A 25,576-nucleotide genomic window follows, 5' to 3' on the forward strand; every position below is an offset into this window, starting at 1 on the left:
TTTTTTAGCTAATAGGTATATTGTTTACCAAAGATACTTGTCTACTTAACAAGTAAAAATCAAGATAAATTAATTGAGGCATAAATAGCTTATATATAAAGTAATTGGGTCCCTACTCACGAGAGTTTCAACACTATGGTGTGTGTGTGAAATCTGATATGATGAGCAAAGTTATCATGCTGTTTGGGATGTGTTGTAAATAGATGGTAATCCAGTTGACCAAAAACAATTTATGTTCGGAGCAAAGATGTAAACATGGTCAAAATTTCAACCCTCACCATGCATACTCCATGGGAGGTACCCACAGTCGCTTACCTTGCTCCGTTTGGATAGACTAATACTACTCACCTATCAACCAACCGTGCAGTATATAATTTCTCCGAGCTAGAAAATATATTCTAAATTTTAAAAAAAAAAAAGAAAAAAAAGTGGGCCACATCATCACATATTGTTTTCCATTTCCTATGCTCCATCCCAATTTGATGCATCTACTTGAGATGGATCTGAAAGCTAGCATACCCATGTCAATTTGTCCAAAAAATTAAAAACATCTACACCTTTTACTCACCTGCAACCCCTATCAGAATACTTTAAAAAACGATCTCCCCCATATAGTCTTCCAAAGGATGGAGTGGAGGGACCCCCAGAAGAAGCTCACTAAAAAAACTTGGATCCGACACATGCCCACTAGCTGTCGACAATCATGTATATGGACACCAAAAGGAGTGCGACTCCTACCAGCACTACAAACATCAGACTCACATTGCGATTATACGGACGGCGGTGAGACACCGTCCCAACAGTCTGCTCCAGTACATTAACGGCCGGAAAATCCAAACCACCAAATGGGGCCGTGGAAATCTCCTGTGGTACAAGGTATGTCTCAGCACAAACAAAGGGTTGATTCGTATTCCGGTCAGAGTTGTTACTGGACAGAACTGCTTGCGGATGATGTTGAGTAGGCGGCTCAACTGTCAATGGTGAACGCTTGCCGGTGAAGTCACACCAAGCCTCAATAGCTTCATCTAGTGATGAAAACCCATGGAAGCTGGAACCACCGAATTGATGAACTTGATCCTGGCATAAAGGCCTCGATGCATAAATCTCCGGAACCCTCCCACGGTAAACAACGTAATAGGGTGCCATTCCATCCTGCATTCCAAAACACATACTATTATCATTGGTGTAAGTGTGCATCATAAGTTTGATCAACTTCTGGGAGTGAAACATCGAATCGATAATATGATCCACTGGCAGATCCCAAATTCAATAAATGCAGTATCATCATAGATCTGAGAAGGGATATTCAAGTAGGAACCGTTAGGGATGGGCTTTGCAACAGGCCTAACAATCATCCATATCTGTCGTCTACTAGCTGCAGAATTATGATAAGGTACATACACGATGAAAGCAGGTAACAGCTAAAGAGACATAATTCATATATAATACTTGGCTGCACGACGATTTCATTAAAGACAAGGCAGATTTCAACCAGATAACCACTAAATGGGCTACCAAGCCAAATAGAACGAAATATAAGCAAAAATAAACAGTGCCCAAATATTTAACATCGTGCACAGTGTATAGCTGAAACACTAAGGGCTCTCTTGGCATCTCTACTCTAATCTAATAAGAGCTTTTCAAATAAAAGCTACTCTAATAAGTTCTTTTTGTTCGAGCTCTTGTTTTAAATAAGCCCGTTTGATAAAATCATGTTTTAATTTTATTTTTAAAAAAAAAAAACAACGCTTATTTGAAATAAGCACGTTTAGATAAAATGTTTAAATAATAGCTTTTTTTTAATGGGATAGTTGATGTCATTTTTCAAGATTACAACAAATCCATTATAAGAGCGATCGGGACGGTTGTTTTGGTGTATCTCACCATAGATTGACTGTGCCCCAAATGGCAAAAGAATGGATGGCTACAATCTTCATGTTTAAAGACAATTGGGCAGTCCATTATGGACATTGGATGTGGATCACCCATCATATGGAGTCCACCTAAGCCAAACCTTCAAAGTGGGTTGTCCATCATGCGAGGCCTGTCTTGGATGTGAACCATTCATCATTAGGAGTTGACCTTTGACATGGACCGTCTATTATGTGGGGCCCACCTTGATGTAGGTCATCCATCATGTGGGGCCCACCATCAATGCTAATTGTCCTTTATGTGGGGCCCCTCAATTTCTACTACCCATCATGTAGAGTCCACAGTTGATGTGTACGTTGTGTGGGTCCCACCTTCGAAGTGGGTTGTGCAACGAGTGGGGCCTGCTTTTGATGTCCACCATCCATCATGTGCGGCACACCTTCTATGTGGATCATCCATCATGTTGGGCCACTTTGGATATGGGCCATCCATCATGCAAGACCTTGGATGGGGACCGTCCATTAGGTGGGGCCCACTTGATGTTGACTGCCTATCACAAGGGGCCACACTTTGATGTGGACCATTCCTTATGTGGGGCCCCACCTTCAATATGGGTCATCCATCATGTGGGTCCCACCTTCGAGATGTGGACCGTCCATCAAGTGGGGCCCACTTAACATGAATGGTCCATGTTGGGCTGCGCTTTGATGTGGGTCATCCATCATGCAGGCCCGCCTTTGATATTAATCGTACAGGCCTACATTTGATGTCCACCATCCATCATGTGGGTCTCACCATTGCTATGGAGCGTCCATCATGTGGGGCCCACTTGATGTGGATAGTCTATGCGGGGCCACATTTTGATGTGGGCCATCCATCATATGGGACCCAACTTTGATGTCTACCATCCATCATGTGGATCCCACCTTTGCTGTGGATTGTCCATCATGTGGGGCCCAACCTTCAATATGGGTCATTTATCATGTGGGCCCACCTTTGATGTCAACCTTCCATCATGTGGTCCCACCTTCAATGTCCACCATCCATCATGTGGGTCCCACCTTTAATGTGGACCATCCATTGGGTGGCCCCACTTGATGTGGATCGTCCATCATGTGGGGCCCGCCTTTGATGTGAACGTGCATTATGTGGGCCCATCTTGATGTGGACCATTCATCATGTGGAGCCCACCTTCAATATGGGTCATTCATCATGTGGCCCACCTTAGAGATATTGTAAAGAGAAGAGAAGAGGGCAAGATGGGAATTACTTAAAAAGTCATGTCTAAAAATTAGCCCCACTTAAGCCAAATAGCTCTTAAAGAAAAAGTGACCTCCCATCACGTATTTTTTTAAGAGCTTTTTTGCTAGTTTCTAAAAAATAAAATAAGTGGTAAAATTAGAGATTTACCAAACAGTTTATTTTCAAAATAAGAGCTTATTTTTTTACAATAAGCAAATAAACTCTTATTAGTAAAGATGCCAAACAGCCCCTAATATCCAAAACATCACTGGTCGTAGGTTGTGATGATAAAAAATAAGTATAACCCCTGCACCAACACAAGGTGACCTTGTATCTGCTTTTTAATTTAAATAATAGGAAAAATACGGTACATAGTAAAAATAAATATAGAAAATAGCAAAGAAGACATGTGACCTAGAGAAAAGAAAAAGGAAATGCTTCATTGTTCAAGCAAAAGCATGTTCAAAACAAGTTATCAAAAGCAAACCTACTTATATTCAAGCCAAAACCAATCATATTAACAAGTTTTATTTTCAATGGAAACAAATAGCATGAACAAATAAATATACACAATCCTTTTTGTAGTTCTAGTGAAGAAAAATGAAAATTAGCCAAGTATAAGTTATGCAACTGCAGCCCCCACCATGTCTAGCTATGCATGCCATCCAACCCACGGATTAAGTGAACCCAACTGTGATGATGGGATGCCGTGGAAATTAGGGATATCCAATCATCATGAGGGACACCATAGAAAACAATGGACAGTCACCCTCCACTGTAGCCTGGTGGCCCAGATGGTTGGATCAATCCTACTGCACTGGACGGGTTGGACGCTGGGCCAGTTAATAGAAAACAATGGACAGCAACCACAGAGAAAGAAATTAGACTTATCCAATCATTACATGGCCAAACGATAGAAAACAATGACAACAGCTCAAAAACGACCAACATAACGTGGCGGCCTACATGATGGATTGGATGGCTTGGATGCCATACCATTCACACACCACAGTAAGCCCCACAAAACAAATTGTTGTAGAGCAAGCAAATTCTACAATATTGAATAGGCACTCACCTCCCAAAAGGGGGGAAATTGCCAAACAAAAACCTCAAATCTACATCCACAATTAAATAAAACTCATTATCAGAGTTTAAGGGGAAGAACCTGCCTCTTTTTAGCTTTAAAATTAAAAATTTAAAAAAAAAAAAAAAAAAAAAACTTCAGCTCAACAGTCATGGAAAATCCATCTTTTCCTTTATTTGGGCTCCAATGCTCAAAATTTATCGAAGTGGTCTCGTAGGGTCGATTGATTCTCTAAATTTTTGTTTTTAATCATTGTATGGATTGTGAGAATCAAAGAGGGGTTTCGAAAGAGGGAATAAGGCTTTCAACAAAAAAGGGAATAGTCCTTTCAAAAAAGGACTTTGAAAGAGGGAAACCAAAAGTAGCTGCTTTTATGAGTTACCCTACTATGTTAGTTTTACACCATTTAAAAATGGTTGTAACTCTTTAATTGAACACTCAGCATAGTTCTATTGGTGGACATGATTGGTTGATAGTTGTGATTCTAGACATGTTCTATCAACAAAAAGAGAACATAGTTTGGATGGTATGGATAGCTGTACATCATTGCCACATGTGAGGAGAATTGAGTCATCAACTTTTGTGCTTAAGCTTATGTGTTTAAGCTTTCCAACCTACTTCCACAGCAGCACAAACTACCTACGCTACATGCTACAGAACGTGTAGTGTATGCTACACACAAAATAGCATACCCCTACCCCTTCCCGTGTGTCAGTGGGTGTGAGTGCAAGTGTGTGAGACATCCAACGCATCCAATAAGTTGGTCCCACAATGAGGATCATCTTGAGGAAAACTTAGCTTGATGAGTGGCCCACAATCAGGATCACCTTGAGGAGAAAAAAAGGCCTGATTCACTCATCAAATGGGTCACACCATAGAAACAATGGATAGCCACTAAAACAATAAGAATATAGGTGTGGCCCACTTGATGAGTGCTTCGGCTGATTTTTGCATAAAGTGATCCTCATGGTGGGGTCCAATCTTTTGGACAGGTTGGACGACGCACACACATACATGATGGAAATTATCCACCAGTTGGACAGTGAATTAGCTGCCTCCTTCATATGTATGTATATCTGTATGCATGTGTGTATGCCCATGCATGCCTGTGTGCATGCAATGCAGACGATTCCAAGGTGCTTGGATTCCTATTTCAAAGGCAACTACCATGGTCCTGCTTTGTGCAATTAAGGGATAGACCATCGATGGTAGGCCCCATCGGATCAATGGTCTGGATCACATAGCCATCGGCCCTACTTGCACAAACTCAAGGCTGGAGGCTACAGTGGTTATCCACGGCTCTTGGACAAATTCTTCCACCAAAATATGTGATGCGTGCAAAAGTGAATGACGTTTGCAGTGGGAAAGAAGCCAAATGCAAGCTGTCAATCAAAACAGGTAGGGGGGCATTAAATCAAGACGTTTACTGTGTTTCTAATCAAAATTTATGAAATAGAAGTGACAATCCAAATATTAACTAAGAAAGGTGACTAACCGCTTTAAATAAACCCTCCAGTGGCCGCTCTGTTGTGCTTGACATGCCAGATAAAGCCATGGGTGCACTGCCTTGATTGCCATCCGGGCTGCTGAACTCAGCGAGCAAGGGGGATGTTGAGATGCCAGGTGTACCGATTGCAAGGGATTGAGCTTGGATTAGGCCAATGGCAGTTTGTTGATGTCCCATATTTCCAGCATTCAAGTTCGATGAAATACCAGAAGACTGCTGTTTCTCAGGGTCCCCTTGTAAAGGAGATGGGGTTAAGGGCGTGGAAGGAGGAATGATGAAGGGTGAGTTTGCAGATTGTATAGGTGTTGCAGACTTCGGAATGGATGCTAGCAAAGTCCGCTGGTCAATCTGTGGAGAAGAATGCTGAAAAAATTGAGGCGATTGGGCTTGAAAATTTTGAGGTGAAGATATAGGAAAAGGAGCTCCCATCTTTAGCTGCTGCATTAACTGTTGGTGCATCTGTTGCTTCCACTGTTGTTGCTTTAATTGTAGTGTTTGCATCAGCTGTTCCTTTTTCAGGTGCTGTTGCTGGATCATATTAGAATTTTTTTGAAGGAGATTCATATTAGGCTGCAAAGCACTTGGACCACTCTGCGATAATGTGTTGATGTTAGCCTGTTGGGCTGCATTGACAGTGTTCTGCTGTAGGTACCCCACCATGCCACTCATCGCATTCCGTGACGTCGAATCCAGATTTGAACTGAGCTGAAGAGCATTTATCATGCTCTGCTCTGTTGCAGGAACCCCCAAATGTGTACATAAAGGCATGGATCCATGCTGCAAACCTGTCACAGCACCTGGCTGCAACGATGTCATAGAAGGCTGTAAGTTCATTGGCTGCATCTGGTTGACATGGTTGTCATGCTGCTGCAACTGTGGGATATGAGATTGCAGCTGCTGCGTCATCGAGTGTGATTGACCACCAGGCTGCTGGAGTGGTTGTTGCTGCCCTTGCTGCTGTGGCATGCCAGGTTTTTTTAGCCTGTGAGAACTGAGAATACCAATGATTTGTTTCTCATATTGGGGCAGCTTATCCTTGAAACCAATTGGAATATTACTTTTGGGCAACTGTAAGAATGTTATCATGCGCTCTAATAGGTTCTTAAAATATCTGAGTCTCTCGAATTGCTCTTGCTGCTCCGGCTGTTGGAGGAGTGCATCATTCTATACACAATAAAAAGAAACAGATATCAACAGGATAACAAAACCTAATCATCCAAAAAAAAAGACATTAAATGTGTCAGGAGAAGAGAATAGTTTGGCCCATCACCATCACTTCATAGTGTCTATTTGTTGGATAATGAACTTGAAGCATTTTGATGATGAATTTAGAAGGGGGGAAAAAAAAGGCAGTAGCACCTGCTGGAATTTCAGGTTGATCTTCTGGTACATTTCATTCAGTTCCGGGAAGTACAGTTCCTTCATGGATTTAATCTGCAATGAAAATAAAAATTAAAAAAAAAAAAATCAACTAAATTCTTCACGGTAAAGGCTCCACGTCTTTAAGGTACCATAGAGAAAAGACACCCCAAATACATGGATAGGGATTAATAGAAATGAATGACGAAAAAGAAAAAAGAAAAAAAGATCAGCATGTGCAACCAAAATATGGACTTTGGTATTCAAGAGTTCATGGGATGGGTGACTAGGATTGGATGTTCCAAATGTTCTTTTTTTTCTCTCATAAAATATGGACACTCGCCCATAAGGCCCATTATCTTTTGTTGGTCCATCCATGCCATGAAATAAACTGGAATATTGTCCAACTTGAAAGATTTTCAGACAGCAGACCATCCATGGTGGGAAACATGCTAATGTTTGAAGTATCGGTTTCACTACAAGTTTTGCTGGCCGAGGCTACAGAAACAATATCGATATCGTTGATAATATCACCGATAACCGGAAATGCAAGAAAGCATTGGGGAAACATGGGGAAAATGGTGAAAATTTTCAGTGAAACTTCAGAAGAAACTAAAATACACATTTGCATATTTAGGAATAAAAAATTTGCAAAAAGAATGCATACATAATAGGTTTTCATTTAATGGGGACCTAAAAGCATGTGTTGTCATAAAAAACCAATCCAACCATCCCATCTATCCATCCAACTATCGACAACACACGATATTTCGCCGAGAAATTATCGACAACTAGAAAGGAAATGAAAGATTGTGGTCTCAATATCGCCCACGTTGTGATAACGATAATATCGCGATATGATCGATATTATCATTGAAGATTTGAACAACGCATACAAACACGTGCCTATAAAAAAATTTAAATGAATTTTTTTAATAAACATATTTTCGGCTATGTTGATACATTGGCAATATTATCAAAATATCGCCAATACGCTGGCAATACAACTGACACTTGGAATTTACACAGTCGAAAATATTCACAATACATTGGCGATACTTAGTGATACATCGCCAATACCTAGAATTTCTGAGACTACCAGTGTTATCGGTATCGCCGAGCTGGACTTGCGGATAATATCAGGAATATTTTGATAATATCAGGGATACTCCAAACAATGCATGTAACACATGGACACAGATGATGCATGCATATGATTGATAAGTTCTCTGCATATCCATAGAGGAAAACAGGTGCACATGTTGCGTAACTACATGCCATAAACTCTTTAAAAAGATAGAAGGGAGGGCTTGAGGTTAAAGCAAACTAGGATAGGGCATAAAGAATTAAAGAAAGCATCTTTGTTAAGCACACATGCACCTTGAAACATTGTCATACAAGGGTTGTGCATCAGGTCTGGCGCAATATGCAGATCACCAGGTTGAAAACTTAGGCTGAGAGAGCATCCGTGGGCTTCCGTTTTCCACTTAACAAGTGGAGATGGAATTATGGAGAGGGAAATCAATACTCCTAAGGATTGATAAGATGCATAATTTCCTCTAGCAAGGGGGAGCCCGGCAATGAAAGTTTCTTCTTCTTAATTGGGAGGAAGTCTGTAGACCTTTGAACAAAGGTGGGGCTGGTATCAGGAACCTGGAGGAGGTCAATTCTGCTCTGCTAAGAAAATGGGTTCAGAGATTTGGGGTGGATGAGGATAACTTGTGGCGAAAGGTCATCGCTGGCAAGAATAGTGTGGCAAGCTCAGGAAGATGAATCAAGGATTCATCAATGTACAGAGCCTCCCTTTGCTGGAGATCTATTGCTTGAATAGCTTACAAAGTTCTCCCTAAGATTGGAGTGTCAGTTTGCAGCAGCAAAAAGTTTGAGTTTTTGAGATGACATTTGGATAGGGAAGGTAATGCAGGGGCATTTTCACACCAGGCTTGAGTGGTGGCCTGCGGGAAGCAGGGGCACACTCGGGGTGGGCAGCCCGTGTGAGGCGGGTGGCTCGTGTGATGTGGGGCCCACAAGGGGGGTTCGGCTGAGGACCTAACCCATGGGATGCAAGGCTTGGGCTATGAGATAAAGGGATTGATTCACCATGCTCTATCAATTCGAACTTTTAGAGCAAGTGGTTAGTTGTCCTGCATTAGTAGGCCTCCCTCAAATCCTACTTTCCCCGAATTGTGAGGTTGCGTCCAAACCAGTCTATCTCGATCGCTGATTGCTTCTCCACCTAGAATATCGGTGGTGTGCCCTTACCACAATTTATCCAAAGATGAGATTGAGATGCAAGGTTGATCTCTCTTCTGGAAGGTTTTTGCCCCAACGCGGTGGCCCCGATGAGCCATTCTAGTTAAAGGATATATCGAGCAGTTTTATGATGCAGTCTTTTCTCGATGTAATTCACGATTCGGGCCTGGGCATCAGATGGTCTCAAATGCGATTATTTGGCGACATCAAGCCCCTCCGAAGGTGGCAGTTTTTGCCTGGCTCATGGGTAGAAACAGGATTTTGGCAATGGATAACCTCCATAAGGGGGATGATCTTGCTTAATGTCTACCTTTTGTGTATGAAGGAAAAGGAATCAGTGGTGCATCTCTTCATAAGTTGTCCTTATGCCAAAGGAATGTGGGATAGCATTCTCTCCACTTTCAAGGTGCAACGGGTAATGCCGAACTCCATGAAGGAGCTCTTTTTATCTTGGCACGTAGGGCAAGGTGTCCCGTATCGGTATTGGTTGGCGTAACGATGCCCTCCGAAACCGATATGGATACGGGGGCGTAACGGCCCGTAACGACGCAAAATTTTTTTTTTGCCAATATATATATAGATTAAATCCGGAATATTCTAAGCATTTCAAATATGCATTCATTTATAAATTGAAACATGTTTATGGTGGTGTAACGGTCCACTCTTTGGTGAGAAGTTATATCGGACTGTCTGATGAATTTATGAACTAGATAACCTGAATTTGACTACAAAATTCATATATTTAATTTTCTAAATATATAATTTATATACTTAACAATTTGATATCGTTTCTCCCAATAGTTTTTTTTAAAAAAATGAAATTAAATTCAGGTAGATGGTGTTGCCAATTTGGAGCTGACTTGGAAGACTAATCCATGCCCCAAATCAGCCTCAAATTCATGCAATTTATTGGCATTATCCCACTTATAAATTGGTGGACATTTATTGGATAGTGAATCATGAAAAAAATTAAAAGGCCCTATTTTAAAAAATAAGCGTCCACAAATTAACAATTATAACTATTCAAACAATTTGATTTTGGCATTGTGAGTTAGCATCTATAGTTCATAATTTAATTGGTAAATTTTAAGTTAATACATGTCTTGTGTAGAATTTTTTAAGGGCCCGAATTAGGCGGGACTCGGATTGTGAAGTGTAGTACACGAGTGTCAAAGTTTTTTAGGCCCCACCTTGATGAATGTGTTATATCCACACTGTCCATCCATTTTGCCAAATACTTTTAGGACATGAGCCCAAAAATGAGGGAGATCCAAAGCTCAGGTGGACCGTAGCATAATAAACAACAATAATTAAACGTCCACCATTAAAAATTTATTGGGGGCTACAAAAGTTTTAGATCAAGCTGACATGTGTGTTTTCCCTTCATCCACGTCAGTGTAACCTAATTAACAGGTTAGATGGAAAATAAACATTACAGCGGACCGTGTAACAAAACAGTGCAAGTGCACTGTTCAGCGTGCACCGCAGAACACAAAAAATAATAATAATAATAATAAGTGTGTGGCTGTGAAACAGCCACGCAGTCCATTCCGATTTCGACGCTGGAAATGAAAAAGAAGAGAGGGAAACCGAAAAGAAAAGAGAGAGAGAGAGAGAGAGAGAGAGAGAGAGAGAGAAGAAGAAGAAGAAGAAGAAGAAGAAAGAAGCTGCAGCAGGGCCGCAGCTCATAGCCACGCGGTCCATTCCATTTTCGATGCCGGGAATGAAAAAGAAAAGAGAGGGAAACGAAAAGAAATGAGGGAAAGGAGAGAGAGAGAGAGAGAAGAAGAAGAAGAAGCTACGGCCGCAGCCACAGTAGTCCGAGAAGAAGAAGAAGAGGAAGAAGAAGAAAGAAAGAAAAGGTATGTAATTTTTTTCCTTTTTATTGTTTTGCCCGTAACAGCCTTTACGGGTCAGTAACGGCCGTTATGCCCGTAACGGGCCCATATCGGCCGATACGGGTACAAAAAAGAGGAATGGCCGATACAGCCCCGAATCGCGTAACGGGTACCACCGTTACCAATACGTATCGGCCGTTACGGCCAATACGTAACCGATATGGGACACCCAGACGTAGGGGGGCTCAATTCCAAAGAAAGGTGGAATTGGTGTCTCGCTTTGTTGGCAATCTTGTGGTGTATTTGGTTGGAGAGAAATGAAAGATGTTTAAGGTTTAGATGTGAGCCCCTAGGGTCCAAAGTCAGGAAGTTGTTTTTGCATCTAAGAGTGTGGTTCTTAACCCTTGGGGTTGTTTCTTTTTTCTTTTCTTTTTTTTGTTTTTTACTACTTTCTTCGTTCTCCCTTGAGTCTTTTGGCTCTTTTAATAAATTTATCAATTATCCCGAAAGAGAGAGAGAGAGAGAGAGAGAGAGAGAGAGAGAGAGAGAGAAGAAAGAAGATGCCATTGTAGTAACCATATGATGAGAGGTTGACTGACCTCAGAGCATTAGCATTGACCAAAAAGCATTTAATACTTACTCCTTTTGTAGTAACTTCAAATAAAATTTGACTTTTTTAGAAACCCTGGAAAATATACTTCTTTCATGCAACCCATAAAACAATTTATTATGTAAACTAACAATTAAAATAAATCAAGACACAATGTCACATCCATGAATCTTTCAACCATGAATATTCAGAGCTTTCGATTGCAGTATTCCATAGTCATGTCTGATTTTTCTGCGTACTTTTACCAGTGCGACATTCCAGGCAACTATGTGGCAATTCTTAGCATGATACACGCAAATATTACTGTTAAAATTTGCAAAGAAAATATGTGAGGAAGCTATTAAATTGTAGGTCCCATGAAACCTTCAAGTAACCAGACAAAGAACGAAGGACACATGATGCCCTAGAAACCAGTAGACGCCCATATGCATCACTTACAGAAGACAACACTAAAATCATACAATTGCAATAAAGAAAATAAAATAAAAGTTGTCCCCAAAATGGAATAAGGTGTTTGAGAAAAATACAAAATGAAAGATGACTATTAAGTAATTCTGTCAAGAAACTGAAGATCACATCAAGGAACATGACTAAACGAATTACAAATTAAATTTAAATAAGAGAAGTGGTGAGAAATACCTTCTGATAGATCTCTTCTTGCCAATCAACAACATCTGTATGCCCTGTCTGTGCTGTGGAGTCCATTGATGCTGCAAAGAAGCAAAAAATAGTAGTTGACAAATAAACAGATAGGAGTTAAATATCATTCTTTCCAGAGGTACGTCAGGAAGCTTGTTAAGTCAAGAAATGGAAATTTCTGCAGACTTTTAGAACTAATGTAACATGAAAAGATTATCTGAATAAGCACAAAGGAGGCATAACGAACCACAGGGAGTGCATTCAACCCAGGTGGAGAAATTAAAATCAACCACGAGAACAAAGATCAATCTAGTTTTCTAACCAAAATTAAAAAGGAAAGCAAGCAGAACATCAGGGAGGGATCTTCTTGTGCAAAATAGAAAGAGGTTGAAATGATTAAATAACACAGTTTTCCACATCATATTTGTTTTCTTAAGAAACATCAACATTTTATTCAAAGAAAGGGCAAAGAAACATTTCGGGATACAGAACTGGATCAGGATACATCAAGAATACCAAAAAGACACCACCATCTTTAAGTCATCAGCCAGATGCACTTGGTAGACTTGGACCAAAAATGTACATAACAGGAAGTAGATGCAATTCCAATTATTGTGACAAGTGTTCTCATGCAAACTCACCTAGCAACATAAGAGTAACCTTAGATTCTAATAAATCCTGACAAATCAAACTGTTTCGTATTTGTGACCAGGGTATACTTTCAAAGCAATCCTAGGTAAAGGATAAAATAGGTTATGGAGCATATACCATGAGCAAAGATAAGCATCTTCTTGTGTTTGCTTCGGTCCTAAATGTTTGTTATTGAAGGGATAACTTGTTGAGTTTCAAAAAGGGCACTCTAGCCACAACAACTGAAGGACAGAGATGTCTCAAATAGCAACAACAAATATAATAATAATGAAATACAAGAAAACACCTCTTGCAACAATCGATGGTGTTTTCCCATTTTGACACCTGACACTACAGATGATTCAGCCGAGAGGGTATGGAGCAAGCAATATAAACAATAGCATACAATCAAAACCAAAATGCTATACAAAGTGACTTACATGATGGGGCTTCTGGAAGCCCTCTTTGTGACTGAAAAGTTTGCTTCCGCTGCTCGATTGCATTCTGAGGTGGAAGCAAGGAACCTGGTGTTTGCATCCTTTGCTGCATTTCCTGTTGTAATGAATTCAGCTGCTGCATATTAGAAAGATTATTCTGCTGGCCAAGAAGCCTCGGTTTCTGCTGCTGCGATATGTCTGAGATGCTGTTTTGCTGCCCAAGAAGTTGATTCTGTTGCATGTTTCCTGAACTTGGTTGCTGCCCTGTCAGCTGTTGCTGCTGCTGTGAAGGTAAGATTGGCTGCTGAGAAACTGGTGTTTGCTGTTGTTGCCCAAGGACTGACTGTTGCTGCAGTACAGATGGTCCAGGCTGTTGATTCTGTCGAAGGCCAGGCTGAGTTGACTGCATTAAAGAAGGTTGGGTCTGCTGAGTAGGCTGGCTTGAAGTGAGACCAGAAGAAGATATTTGCATTAGGGGCAATTGGGAGAGCTGCATTTGGTTTGGCTCCAAAAGGGGCTGTTGTTGCTGCATGTCTGATGGCAAGAGATTGGACTGAATATTTCCCCGCTGCATCTTCTGCTTCAAAAGCTGCTGCTGAAGCTGCTGCTGGTAAATTAACTGCTGCTGCTGCTGCTGCTGTAGGGAGACAACCTGTTGTGGTCTTCCTTGCATCTGCCTCTGTGAAATGGTAAATATATTTGATTGTACTCCCTGACCCATTGAATTACTTACAGAATTCTGCGAAATTCCAGATATGTTTTGCAAGTTGGAGTCCTGGCCGACGATGTTGGATATGGCATTCCGAGTTATTCCCGTTATTGATGACAGAGCAGGTGGCAAGCTTGCGGAACTTTGTATTGTAGTAGTTGGTAGGTTCTGGGGTAAAAGCAGCTCTTGTAATTGAGACTGGTTGGCCAAGGGCATTGATAATGGCTGACCTGGGCTGTGAACTTGTGATTGCATACCGTGCAGTGCTGTTTTAGGATTAGAAACCCAAATGGTATGATAAATTAGCTGAACAACTCTCTAGAAATGAAATAGAGGAACATGCATCTTTCCAAGAACCTAACAATAAAATGTACAGGAACTCCAAATAAAGAAAATGGTGTAATGGATTCGACTTTTCATTGAGAAATTGAATGAAGATTTGCGCAAGGAGATAACAAAAAGGTGAATCACAGCACTTATCTAGATCCCCAATCATTATGTGGGTCTGACTGTGAACATTCCCTGGATCATAAATCAAGCCAAACCACTCATTAGGTGGGTACACTTTTATGAAGAATGTGGGTAGTTAGAAAGAAAAACATTAACGTCCTGTATCGAATGTACAACATATGGCCCACCTGATCAGTGGATTATCATGACTTTTGGGGCAATGAATGTTCAATTTGAGTGCCATCTAGTACATGGCCCGGATCTTGCATACTTTGCATGTGTGCCATGATTCGTATCTTCTTCATTCTCTCACCATAAGAATCGCTTCTCAAATCTTCTCTTTTTCCTTTTGACTAACCAAAAGATACCCATAACTGGGCGAAAACAGACTTGACTGCTCAATATACAATATTTAACTTTACCCATTGTAACTAGGATGCTGCCCCCAGTTAGTTGGGATATGGCTTTGATGATGATGATGATGACCCATTGTGACTAGAACAAATGCATATGTCTACATCTTTTGAGGACAGAGATATCAACCAGCTAGTAATTGATAATGATGATATGGGAAAGGATCTGGTGCTGTTCTCTTTCTTGTTCTGTTTAATAAAATTTTGCTCTAGGATTTCAAAAAAAAATATTCACATCATATAGCTGTGCACTAATCACATCAAATAAAAGCCGCATGGACCTTTCGTGTTGTTACCTGGATCTGAGGGATTTTGGTTCCCACCAGCAGAATTTGATGGCAAGGAATTAATTGCACCAGCAGGCTGAGATTTAATCTCCATTGTAAGCAGCTTCATAGCTATTTTCCGCAGATAATCTGACTGTAAAAAAGAATAAATATAGAATACTTACATCACCCAATTAAATTAGTTCATAATGAGGAGTTAACAAAATTATGAGGAGAACTCTAAATGCCGATGACTATAAAAATATAATTTTGAACCATGAAGAAATTGCAATATCATATTATGCATGAACAACCATGAATGCTGACTGACTATAGCATCTTCTACATAAAAGCATTGAAGCCACTTACACTTTTTAATATAATTGTCAGATTACAGAATGCAAACAGCCATGCAGGCAGCATGTAAAGAAAATAAGGGGACAAGAACGGATTTTGTGCACACCACAATTCAAAGGGTTAGTTTTATTAGTTTTTCCCCCTCTGCAAGAGAATACTTTCTCCCAAAACTCGCTCTATCTTTTTTTTTTTCTAATCTTCATTGCCATACAGAGTCTACAAAGACACATACATATATAGACCGACTCAACTATTCTATAATAAGAAAAGAACAAAAAATATTACGCATATGAACCTAAATCTCTCCCTCCTTTTTATTCTCTAATTCTTATCTACATCTTATCTTATTAAGATCAGTGTTTTAAGTAGCTACACAATGTAGCGTGTAGCTTTACACTACATAGCATAGAATAGCCTTAATGCTATGTAGCTCATAGAAATGGCTTAAGTCGCGTGTAGCCTACTCTACATGATAATTTGCATACACTACAAGCTACGTGGATCACATTACAAGTCATTTTTCACTACAAAATTAAATCAATTAATGTTTTCAATGATTTGTTACATTTTTCTATTTTCAATAAAAATTAGTTAATCTTTTCAATACTTTTAGTACAAATAATATAGTAAACGTATAAATCAATTTCATTGCTCTTTCTTTACCTTTATACTTAATCTTTACCCTTTCCTGTTACATCAAGTTGCACCAAATATCATGAAATTTTATTCAATTTCATTATTGATCAGTCTAATTGGGTGTAGAATATCATGAAATTGGAGCAACCAAGTGCAACGTTCATTAAAAAAAACTACACGATATGTAGCTTATGCCTAACGCTTCATAGGGTTGAACACTACGCTACACACTATTCGATATTTAAAACACCGATCGAGATCTCCCACAACATTAGTACATCATACTAAAGATCCCCCACTAAGAAGAGGAGAAGAATGCATTTTTTAAGGCAAGCAAAAGAACGCATTTTGCACATCTCTCAGGAAAAAAAAAAAAAAAAACGAATTTGGCCTACTTTCTCCCAAAACTAACTCTCTTTTTTTTATTACACACACACCGACCTTTTAGTCTCTTTTATTCTTATCTCTATCTTATTAAATTTCCCCATATATTAATATATCCTATTAAAAATCTTCTAACACTCAAATCTCTCAAATGAAAAAACAATAATAACTCAAAATACCTTTAAAGATCCTTTTAAATATTTACTAAATAAAGACCTCAAAGAATCAAGCAAGACCCATACAAAGGATACCAATCTCTTAAAATTTCTAAGCATAACTTAACATGTGAGGCCTACCGGACGGACCGTAGGATCGGCAAATTGGGCATTGGGGCCCCACAAATTCATCAGATGGTTCTTTTAATCTTTCATGCTTGCATTAGACAACATCATGATAAATAGATATCACATAGAATCATTGATGCAGGACAATTAACCATTTGCTTTAAAAGCTCGAATTGTTAGAGTATGGCGAATTAATCCCTTATCTCATAGCCCAGGCCCCACATCGCATGGGTTAGGACCTCGGCCGAACCCCCTTCGTGGGCCCCAAATCACATGGGTCGCCCACCTCGAGTGTGTCCCCGCATCCCACGCGCTACCCCACTCGAGCCTAGTGTGAAATGCGCATTAATCACCCCCAGTGAGGAGTGTCAAACACAAGACCTCCTCCGTGAACCATACCCACCCCGAGTGTGCCCCTGCATCCCACAAGCGACCCCACTCGAGCCCGATGTGAAAATGCTCCCGCATTAATCATGGTTAAAAGGAAAAGCCAAGTGAACAACAAACTTCTAAATAGTGTGCAAAAAATAATCAAATAAAATTGTTCAACGACAAGCATGGGCATCTAAGACGGCAAGGATCAGGTTTGATAGATCCTTAATATCCAAATTCTCAAGATACGGAAATTACAAGAATTGGTTACTGTTCATGAGGTTCTAACAAATATCATACAAACATATTTTACATCACAATATCACAAGTGGAAATCATAGTCCCTTGCTAGGCTCCAATGTAAGTTCTAACTAACTAAAAAAATCAAGATTTTGAAATCTCATGAAATTTAGATTAAAAAGTCCCCAGGAAGGGGATCCCTTATCTGAGTATATGAGTTAGCTACTTGGTTTTATTTAGGACCTGATTTCATTGATCATAATACCATATCATACATGATTTTTTCAAGGATTTCCACCTTGAAGAAGCTCAATTGAAGAATTTACCAACATTGAGGAGAATATTTAATGTAAGAGATTAATTAAAATAAAAGTGGGGTTTTGTGCATCAACCACCCTAGAAAATGTTCCCCAATACTCATTGGTAGAGGGAGAAAATTTTTTTTTTTTTTTTTGGGGGGACGGGGGGGGATTAATGTTAGTTATGAGACCAGGAAGCATTGCACAAAGAGAGAGAGAGAGAGACCGTCTGCTCTTGCAATAAATCAATTGATATTCATTAGCAAGGCAATCCTCCTTTCAACAAGTGAAGATTAATGACTTATTTGTTTATTAACAACCTTCTCATGCATATAGACCCTTCTAGTGCCAATACAACATAGACATTGATGGGCAACATCTTGGACATCCAAACCCACCCAATAGCCTCAATATTCAAACTCTCGAAATAGGGATATAAACTTTGATGGAATTTGGTAGTCTAAGAGGTTCAATGGAGAATGAGGAATGATAAATAAAATAAAAATAAAAATAAAAAATTTAGTGAAGAACACTAGAAATTTTAGCATTTGGAGACATTTAATCTAATTTCTACTATTTGAAGGATGTCATTAAGATTTTAAAGACTAGTTGTTGGAACCATAGGTCCTTGACCCAAATGTGAAACGAGTAGAATCTTGATTATTGACATGGAATAGATGATCAACAAAATCCCAATTCCCAATGATGCCATGCATTGTTGTTAGGAAGACATGCGGTAGTAGTGGCAACTACTGTTCTTTCCATGTCTTATGCAAACTTTGCTCCACTAATCTGATCCCTTCTTCTTCCCCATTAAAAATATAATGTTTCATGAGTTGAATAATATCTGAAGCTTGAGAAAAAAGTTATAGTTGTTTATGCTTTCACTTCAAAGGAGTGTGCTAATTTCAAGGTTTATCTCAGATCCCAACTGCATAGGGAGAGAGGTGATGTAGGACAATTAACCACTTGCTCTAAAAGCTCGAACTAATAGAGCGTGGTGAATCAATCTCTTTATCTCATAGCCCAGGCCCCACATCTTATGGGTTAGCTCCTCAGCTGAACCCTGCTCGTGGGCCCAACATCACATGAGTTCCGCCTCACACAAGTCACCTACCTTGAGTGTGCCCTCGCATCCTACAGGCTACCTCACTCGAGCCCGATGTGAAAATGCCCCTATATTAATCACCCCTGGTGAGGAGTTTCAAACACAAGACCCCTTTCTCTGATACCACTTTGACGCAAGACAACTAATCACTTGCTCTAAAAGCTCAAATTGATAGAGCGCAGCAAATCAATCCCTTTATCTCATAGCTAAGGCACACATCTCATGGGTTAGGTCATCAGCCAAACCCCGCTCATGGGCCCTACATCACATGGGTTCCGCCTCACACGGCCCCCTCGTGGGCCCCACATCACATGGGTTCCGCCTCACACAGGTTGCACACCCTGAGTGTGCCCCTAGATCTCACAGACCACCCCACTCGAGCCCAGTGTGAAAATGCCCCTGCATTAAGAGGCCACTTAACTTTCTCAAGAAACACATGAGGAAATGGCACTAGAAAGAATTGACCTAACTAGAAAATATAAGCATACAAACAAAGACTATTAAAAATAATGTCTTATACAAAAGTCCTTTGCGCCACTGATTTGATCCCTTCTCCCCCATTAAAAATATAATGTTTCATGCGTTGAATAATATCGTAAGCTTGAGAAAAACATTATAGCTGTTTACGCTTTCACTCTAGAGGAAAGTGCTAATTGCAAGGCTTGTCTCATATCCTAGCCACATAGGGAGAGAGGCCACTTACCTTTCTCAAGAAACACATGAGGAAAAGTGGGTAGGGGAAATAAAATTTAAAAAAAAAACTATTGATTGGAGGTTTTTTCCCCCTCTCCCGGTGCTTATTGACACAAGTGGTTCCCTAAAAATTGTTTAACAACTCAAATAGTCCACATAAAAAGTTCTTCCGAAAGGAATTGATAGTTTGCAGACTGCATATTGATTGTCTTTGCATTCTATAGTAAATCAAGGAAATGAAAAGGTCGATAGGAACAGACCAACTTTTTCACATATTGAATGAACTAGAAATGGAAAACAGATGTTACCTGGCTCATGGCAGCAGTATAAATCTTCTCCTCAAATCTTACAGCAATTTTTTGAAGCTCAACTAATCCCTCAGGTACAGATACCGGTAAGTGCTTCTTTAAAGTTTCCATTCTATGCATGTGAAATGGCAAGAATTAGATACCACAATACAGCAAAAGCATCCAAATCAGCATGTTTTGCAACATAATCCACAGTCAAGGTAAATCAATATTTATTACAACAAAAGGAGGGGAAAGAAAAGCTGTAGCATACTCAAGTTATGGCAAAGAATGGATCCTTACTCTTGCTCCGGTGGTAGACTCTCAGGAGTTTCAACACCGGTCAAGGGTTCGAGTAGCCATAGGTGGTGAAATCCCGCTAGTGCGTGAGTGTGTGGGGGGTGTGTGTGCGTGAAAAAAATAAAAAGCTATGGCAAAGAATAACCCAGCTATGAGGTGTTCTAGTCCCCATCATATTTCGTCACCACTCAATTCAATTTGAATCAACATATTATCCACCGTCTTATCCCTCAAATGCCAACTTTAGATGCTCCCCTTGAGGGCATCAACCAATGTAGTCATCTCTATGAAATAAGAGCTCATTACTGATTACACCCAATAATTCAATCTGTAGCATAAATTTCCGGACTTTGTACACTAAATTCCCTAAGTCTGCAAACTTGATACATCCAATTCATGAGTTTGTAGACTAAATTCCTTAAGTTTGCAAACTCGATTCCTCCAATTCACGAATCCTATTATTCAATTCACAGAACTACTTGAAATCCTATTCAAACCCAAAAAATCCGCTCATATTGCAAGTTTATTGTATTGAATTAGGGAATTTGATGAGCCACGAGTCAACACGTTCTATCTTAATCCATCAAATTAAGCTACATCAGCCAAAACAGAGTTGATAGAAGCATCCATTCATCTGCGCGATGCAAACATGCATTCACAGAATCACAATGGAGCAGATGATAATACATCGATAGAGAAATTCAAGAAAGCAAAGGCTGAAGTAGGATGCATGATTAGCCATTTGATAATGTTTCTCTCCCAAGTCATCCTGATCGATCAACCATGCCATTCCTCTCCCAAATCACATGATGGGGCACACCCAACAAGGCTTGGGACCTTGTACATGCCTGTGCAGCAGGGGAGAGATAGATGCATTCCATTCGCCCAAAGATGTGACGACTTGAAGAACGAACAAAATTCTTCTTCAATCAATCATATGGACAAAAAAATAAAATTAAAAAATAAGGCGGGCAATTACAGGCCGGAAAAGAAAGTTATACTCACATCTTATTGACGATCTTCTGTCGAGAATCAGGGGATAAAAGGGCCCGCCAATCGCCACCGTCCATGCCGTTGGATTCCTCTTGAGCAGCAGGTCTCCAATTATTCCCATCCATGGATTCCTAGACACTGAAAATTTCAATTTTCGTCAAAATTTCATCGTTGGAGACTTTATTTAGGCAAAATCGAAAGAAGCGTAAAAATCAAGACTTTCTATATATTTTGAATTGAAAAATACATATATCTTTGAATTAAAAAATACATAAAAAAATTATAATTTTTTCATATACTTTAAAAACCTAACTTTCTTTTACATATTTGGAGAGAGGGAGAGAGACAAGATTTCCGTTGAAATGAATAAAATCTCTTTGTATCTGTCGTAATTGCATGCAAAAAAAAAAAAAAAAGGAAAATGTCTTACGTGAATGAAACGAAAGATCGAATTCCAGATGAAAGAACTTCTACAAATGTTTGCAGAGTCAAGAGTCAAGTGAGGAAAGCGAATGCGTCGGTCCTTCGGTTAAGCCAAGAGCGGCATATAAATATGATGCTCGGAAGCGGATTGCGTACTGAGTACACTTTGTGAGGTCCTACATGATTTATGCATTTTATCCGCTCCGTCCATCCATTTTCCCGGGTAATTTTAGGGCTTGACCCCAAAAATAAAGGATATACAATGTTTAAATGGACCACACCACAGGAAACAGTTGAATTGAAATTCTACCGTTGAAAATTTCCTGGGCCCACGGAAGTTTTAGATGATGCTTCTATTTGTCTTTTCCGTCCATCCATGTCTGTGTTATCTCATGAACAGGTTAGATGACAAATAAACATCATCGCAAGGTTTCAACGGTGAAAATCATTATCCTTATTGTTTCCTGTGATACAATCCACTTTATCTTTTGATATGCTTCAATTTTGGGCTCAACACTTTAAATTAGATAGGAAAAGTGATATCTTTTGATATGCTTCAATTTTGGGCTCAACACTTTAAATTAGATAGAAAAAGTGATGGACAGCGTGGATAGACCACATACATTGAAGGTGGGCCGAACTGAGTTTGGTCAGCGCGATAAGAGAGTACTGAGTTACTCAGTATGCAATCCGATTCCATGGTGCTCTCGTAGAGTGCGGTGTATGATACGCAGGAGCATGGAAGTTCCTTGGGGTCCTTTGGATGCCACACAATTATTTTAGTTGTTAGCATACATGCAATTCCATGAACCTTCCAAAATCATATAAGAAATACTTAATATTTTTTAGAGTCCCGGGATGCCATTAAAGAGAGCAAACACTAAGGGCCTGTTTGGCCGGATGGATCCTGTGGGATTAGGAGGGATGGGATGGATTTTAAGGTAATGATGGTGGTGTCAATGGATTAGTTTAAGATCCATGGGATTGCTATATCCCGGGACAAGTTCACCGGGTCTATTTGGCACGCCAAGTATATCCCGAGATTTTACTTTCAAATACCTTCTAATCTATCCAACCAAACATGCCCCAAGCACTATTGAATGGGATTAGGAGGGATGGGATCAATTTTAAGGTAATGATGGTGATGTCAGTGGATTGGTTTAAGATCCATGGGTTTGCTATATACTGGGACAAGTTCATCGGATTTGTTTGGCTCGTTTGGCATATTTTGGGATTTTACCATCCCATCCCTCCCAATCCCTCTTAATCTGCTCGGCCAAACAGGCCTTAAATGGATTGAATGTCTTCCACCCACCTTAGTGAGCCCCAGAGCCGCAAATGTAATCTAATTTATTTTTTTAGGTGGACGTCTCATCCTTCCCTCATGTAGTCATTTGATAATGAATGAAATGTTTTTTTAGGGCCACTGAGAGCATCAAGGGAAGTACATGATGGATAGATTGGATGTACTATACACATTATAGTGGGCCCCACATATCATGAGTGCATATTAATCATTATATTCTAACATGTATAACGCATTTTTAACTATAAAAATTTTACTTAATACATGCTTTTTACCCCACTAAAATTTATAATATGCTTACAACCCCTTTTTTTTTTTTTTTTTTTTTTACATGTGCACCTGCCCACCCACCATGCCCTAGTGGGATTTCACCACTTATGGATTTCGAACGCCCACCCACCACGCCCTAGTAGGATTTCACCACTTAAGGATTTCAAACCCAAGACCTCGTGTTGAAACTCCTCAGAGTCTACAACTCGGGCAAGGATTGGAAGTTGGAACCCCTTTATTGACAAATACATGCATCTAAACAATCCTATAATTAGATTACTTGTGATCCTTTTACAACTTAAGGACTTTAAGTCATCCAAATGGGCCACCTGCATACATCGTATTATTCAGGGAATTTTACAAAATATTGCCTCATTAATGAGGTATTTACTTCTCACCTTGAAATATGATTTTTTCTAAAATAACGAAAATGTCCCACTAATTAACAATGGCACTTAAAAAATTTTAAAATGTGTATGCAATCAAAACCCTTATAAATAAAAAAAAAGCTAACTGTGGCCACTATGATGTTTGTAAGAAATCCATGTCGTTCACCTATTTTTTCATATCACGTCAACACATGATGCCAAAAGCAAACTAGACTCCAAACTCAAATGAGCCACACTATAAGGGAAAGTGGATAGGGAAATGACTATGGTTTAAACCTATCTGGATCTACTATGATGTTTATATGCCACACCTAAAAACATAAAAAAGTTTAGTTTGATCCAAAGATTATGTAGCCCAATTAATGTTTCAATGGTGGACATTCAATCCTTATTATTTTCTCTTGTGTGGCCCACTTGAGTTTAGATTTGTCTCATTTTTTAGCCCATTCATGACATGTTTGACTAAAAGGAAGGACAGGATAAATTTATCAAAAATATAACGGTGGCCCCACCTAGCTTTGTGGAAGTGCTTGCAAAAGTCTTTCACAGGCCATCCGTAGATGTTAATGTCTTTAATTTGTTATTAAAAAAATTTATAAGTGGAAAAAAAAAAAAGAGTAAAAAATTTTTAAAAAAATGGAGAGTTTTCTTTTCACATATTGCATTTTATAAGGGCCTGTTTGCCAAGCGGATTAAGAGAGATGGGATGGTAAAATCTCAGGATATGACAAACGAGCCAAACAGACCGAATGAACTTGTCTCGAAATATAGCAAACCCATGGATCTTAAACCAATCCATTGACATCACCATCCTTACCTTAAAATTGATCACATCCTTCCTAATTTCATTCAATCGTGCCTAGGGCGTGTTTGGTTGGACAGATTGGGAGGGATTGGAAGGTAAAATCCCAGGATATGTCGGGCGTCCAAACAGACTCAGTAAACTTGTCCCAGGATATAGCAATCCCATGGATCTTAAACCAATCCACTAACACCATCATCATTACCTTAAAATCCATCCCATCCCTCCTAATCTCATGGGATCCGTCCAGCCAAACAGGCCCTAAGTGAAATCCACTCCAATTAGTAAATGCCAAGTGCTCCATGACCCATCATTATGTATGTGTTTATCCATGCCATCCGTACATTTTTTTCATATCAATTTAAGACATGAGCTTATAAAATAGGCAGATCCAAATCTCAACTAGACCACAACATAGAAAACATTAGTGACTTAACACCCACCATTAAAAGATTATTAGGAATAACTATAATATTTATTTTCCATCCAACCTGTTAATTAAGTCACACGGACCTGGATGAAAGAAAAACTCAAATATTGTCTTGATCCAAAACTTTTGTAACATCAAGAAGTTTTTAATAGTTAATGGTGGGGCTCAATCACCCCTATTTCCCGTGGTATGAATCACTTGAGATTTAGATCTACCGCATTTTGGAGCTCATGCCTTAAAATAAGTTAGAAAAGAAAAATGTATGGACATCATGGACATAAAACAAATACATCACAATAACTTTCACAATCACAGATATGGAAGGATGTTGGGCAGATGCGCCCGGCGTAATCATACACGCACGCTAAATGGACGTGAAACCCAGGACATTCTCGCAGGGAAGAGTAAAAGATAGTAGACTCTTTGGGCGTTTGTATAGCCAAATCCATGCACTCGCCGTACACCCATGTGCCAACATGTCATAAACGTGCATGATCCAATATGTCATGAGTGTGTATTTCAAAGTGGACCATCATATCATCGTATCATAAGTAGGCTGCAATTTACAAAATAAATAGAGAGAGAAAAAAAAAAAGGGTAAAAAAAAAGAAGAAGAAGAAACCTGGCTAAGCGTAATATAGCGGTACATTTATTTTATACAATGTGGCCCACTTAATGAGTGGAGTTTACGGGT

General features: G+C 39.5%; 1 protein-coding gene across 4 annotated transcripts in view; it reads right to left on the minus strand.

Annotated features, from left to right (window-relative positions):
• Window positions 1-413: 413 nt before the first annotated feature.
• Window positions 414-25,576, minus strand: part of LOC131232607 (mediator of RNA polymerase II transcription subunit 15a-like) — a 67,978-nt gene continuing 42,815 nt past the window's right edge. The window contains exons 1-10 of one of the 4 annotated variants that reach the window (XM_058228956.1): window positions 21,693-21,841; window positions 21,275-21,400; window positions 19,991-20,102; window positions 15,340-15,463; window positions 13,604-14,446; window positions 13,475-13,546; window positions 12,405-12,475; window positions 7,065-7,139; window positions 5,694-6,869; window positions 414-1,152 (exon numbers count right to left, since the gene is read on the minus strand). In XM_058228956.1, the coding sequence (XP_058084939.1) occupies window positions 688-1,152; window positions 5,694-6,869; window positions 7,065-7,139; window positions 12,405-12,475; window positions 13,475-13,546; window positions 13,604-14,446; window positions 15,340-15,463; window positions 19,991-20,102; window positions 21,275-21,387 (3,051 nt within the window). In that variant the 5' untranslated portion in view covers window positions 21,388-21,400; window positions 21,693-21,841 and the 3' untranslated portion in view covers window positions 414-687. Of the gene's footprint in view, window positions 1,153-5,693; window positions 6,870-7,064; window positions 7,140-12,404; window positions 12,476-13,474; window positions 14,447-15,339; window positions 15,464-19,990; window positions 20,103-21,274; window positions 21,401-21,692; window positions 21,842-25,576 lie in introns of those variants that run through there. The other 3 variants (XM_058228955.1, XM_058228952.1, XM_058228953.1) reach the window with 3 other exon arrangements.

Source organism: Magnolia sinica, chromosome 18 (genome assembly GCF_029962835.1).
Source record: "Magnolia sinica isolate HGM2019 chromosome 18, MsV1, whole genome shotgun sequence".
In the NCBI taxonomy this organism is placed as follows: Eukaryota; Viridiplantae; Streptophyta; class Magnoliopsida; order Magnoliales; family Magnoliaceae; genus Magnolia; species Magnolia sinica.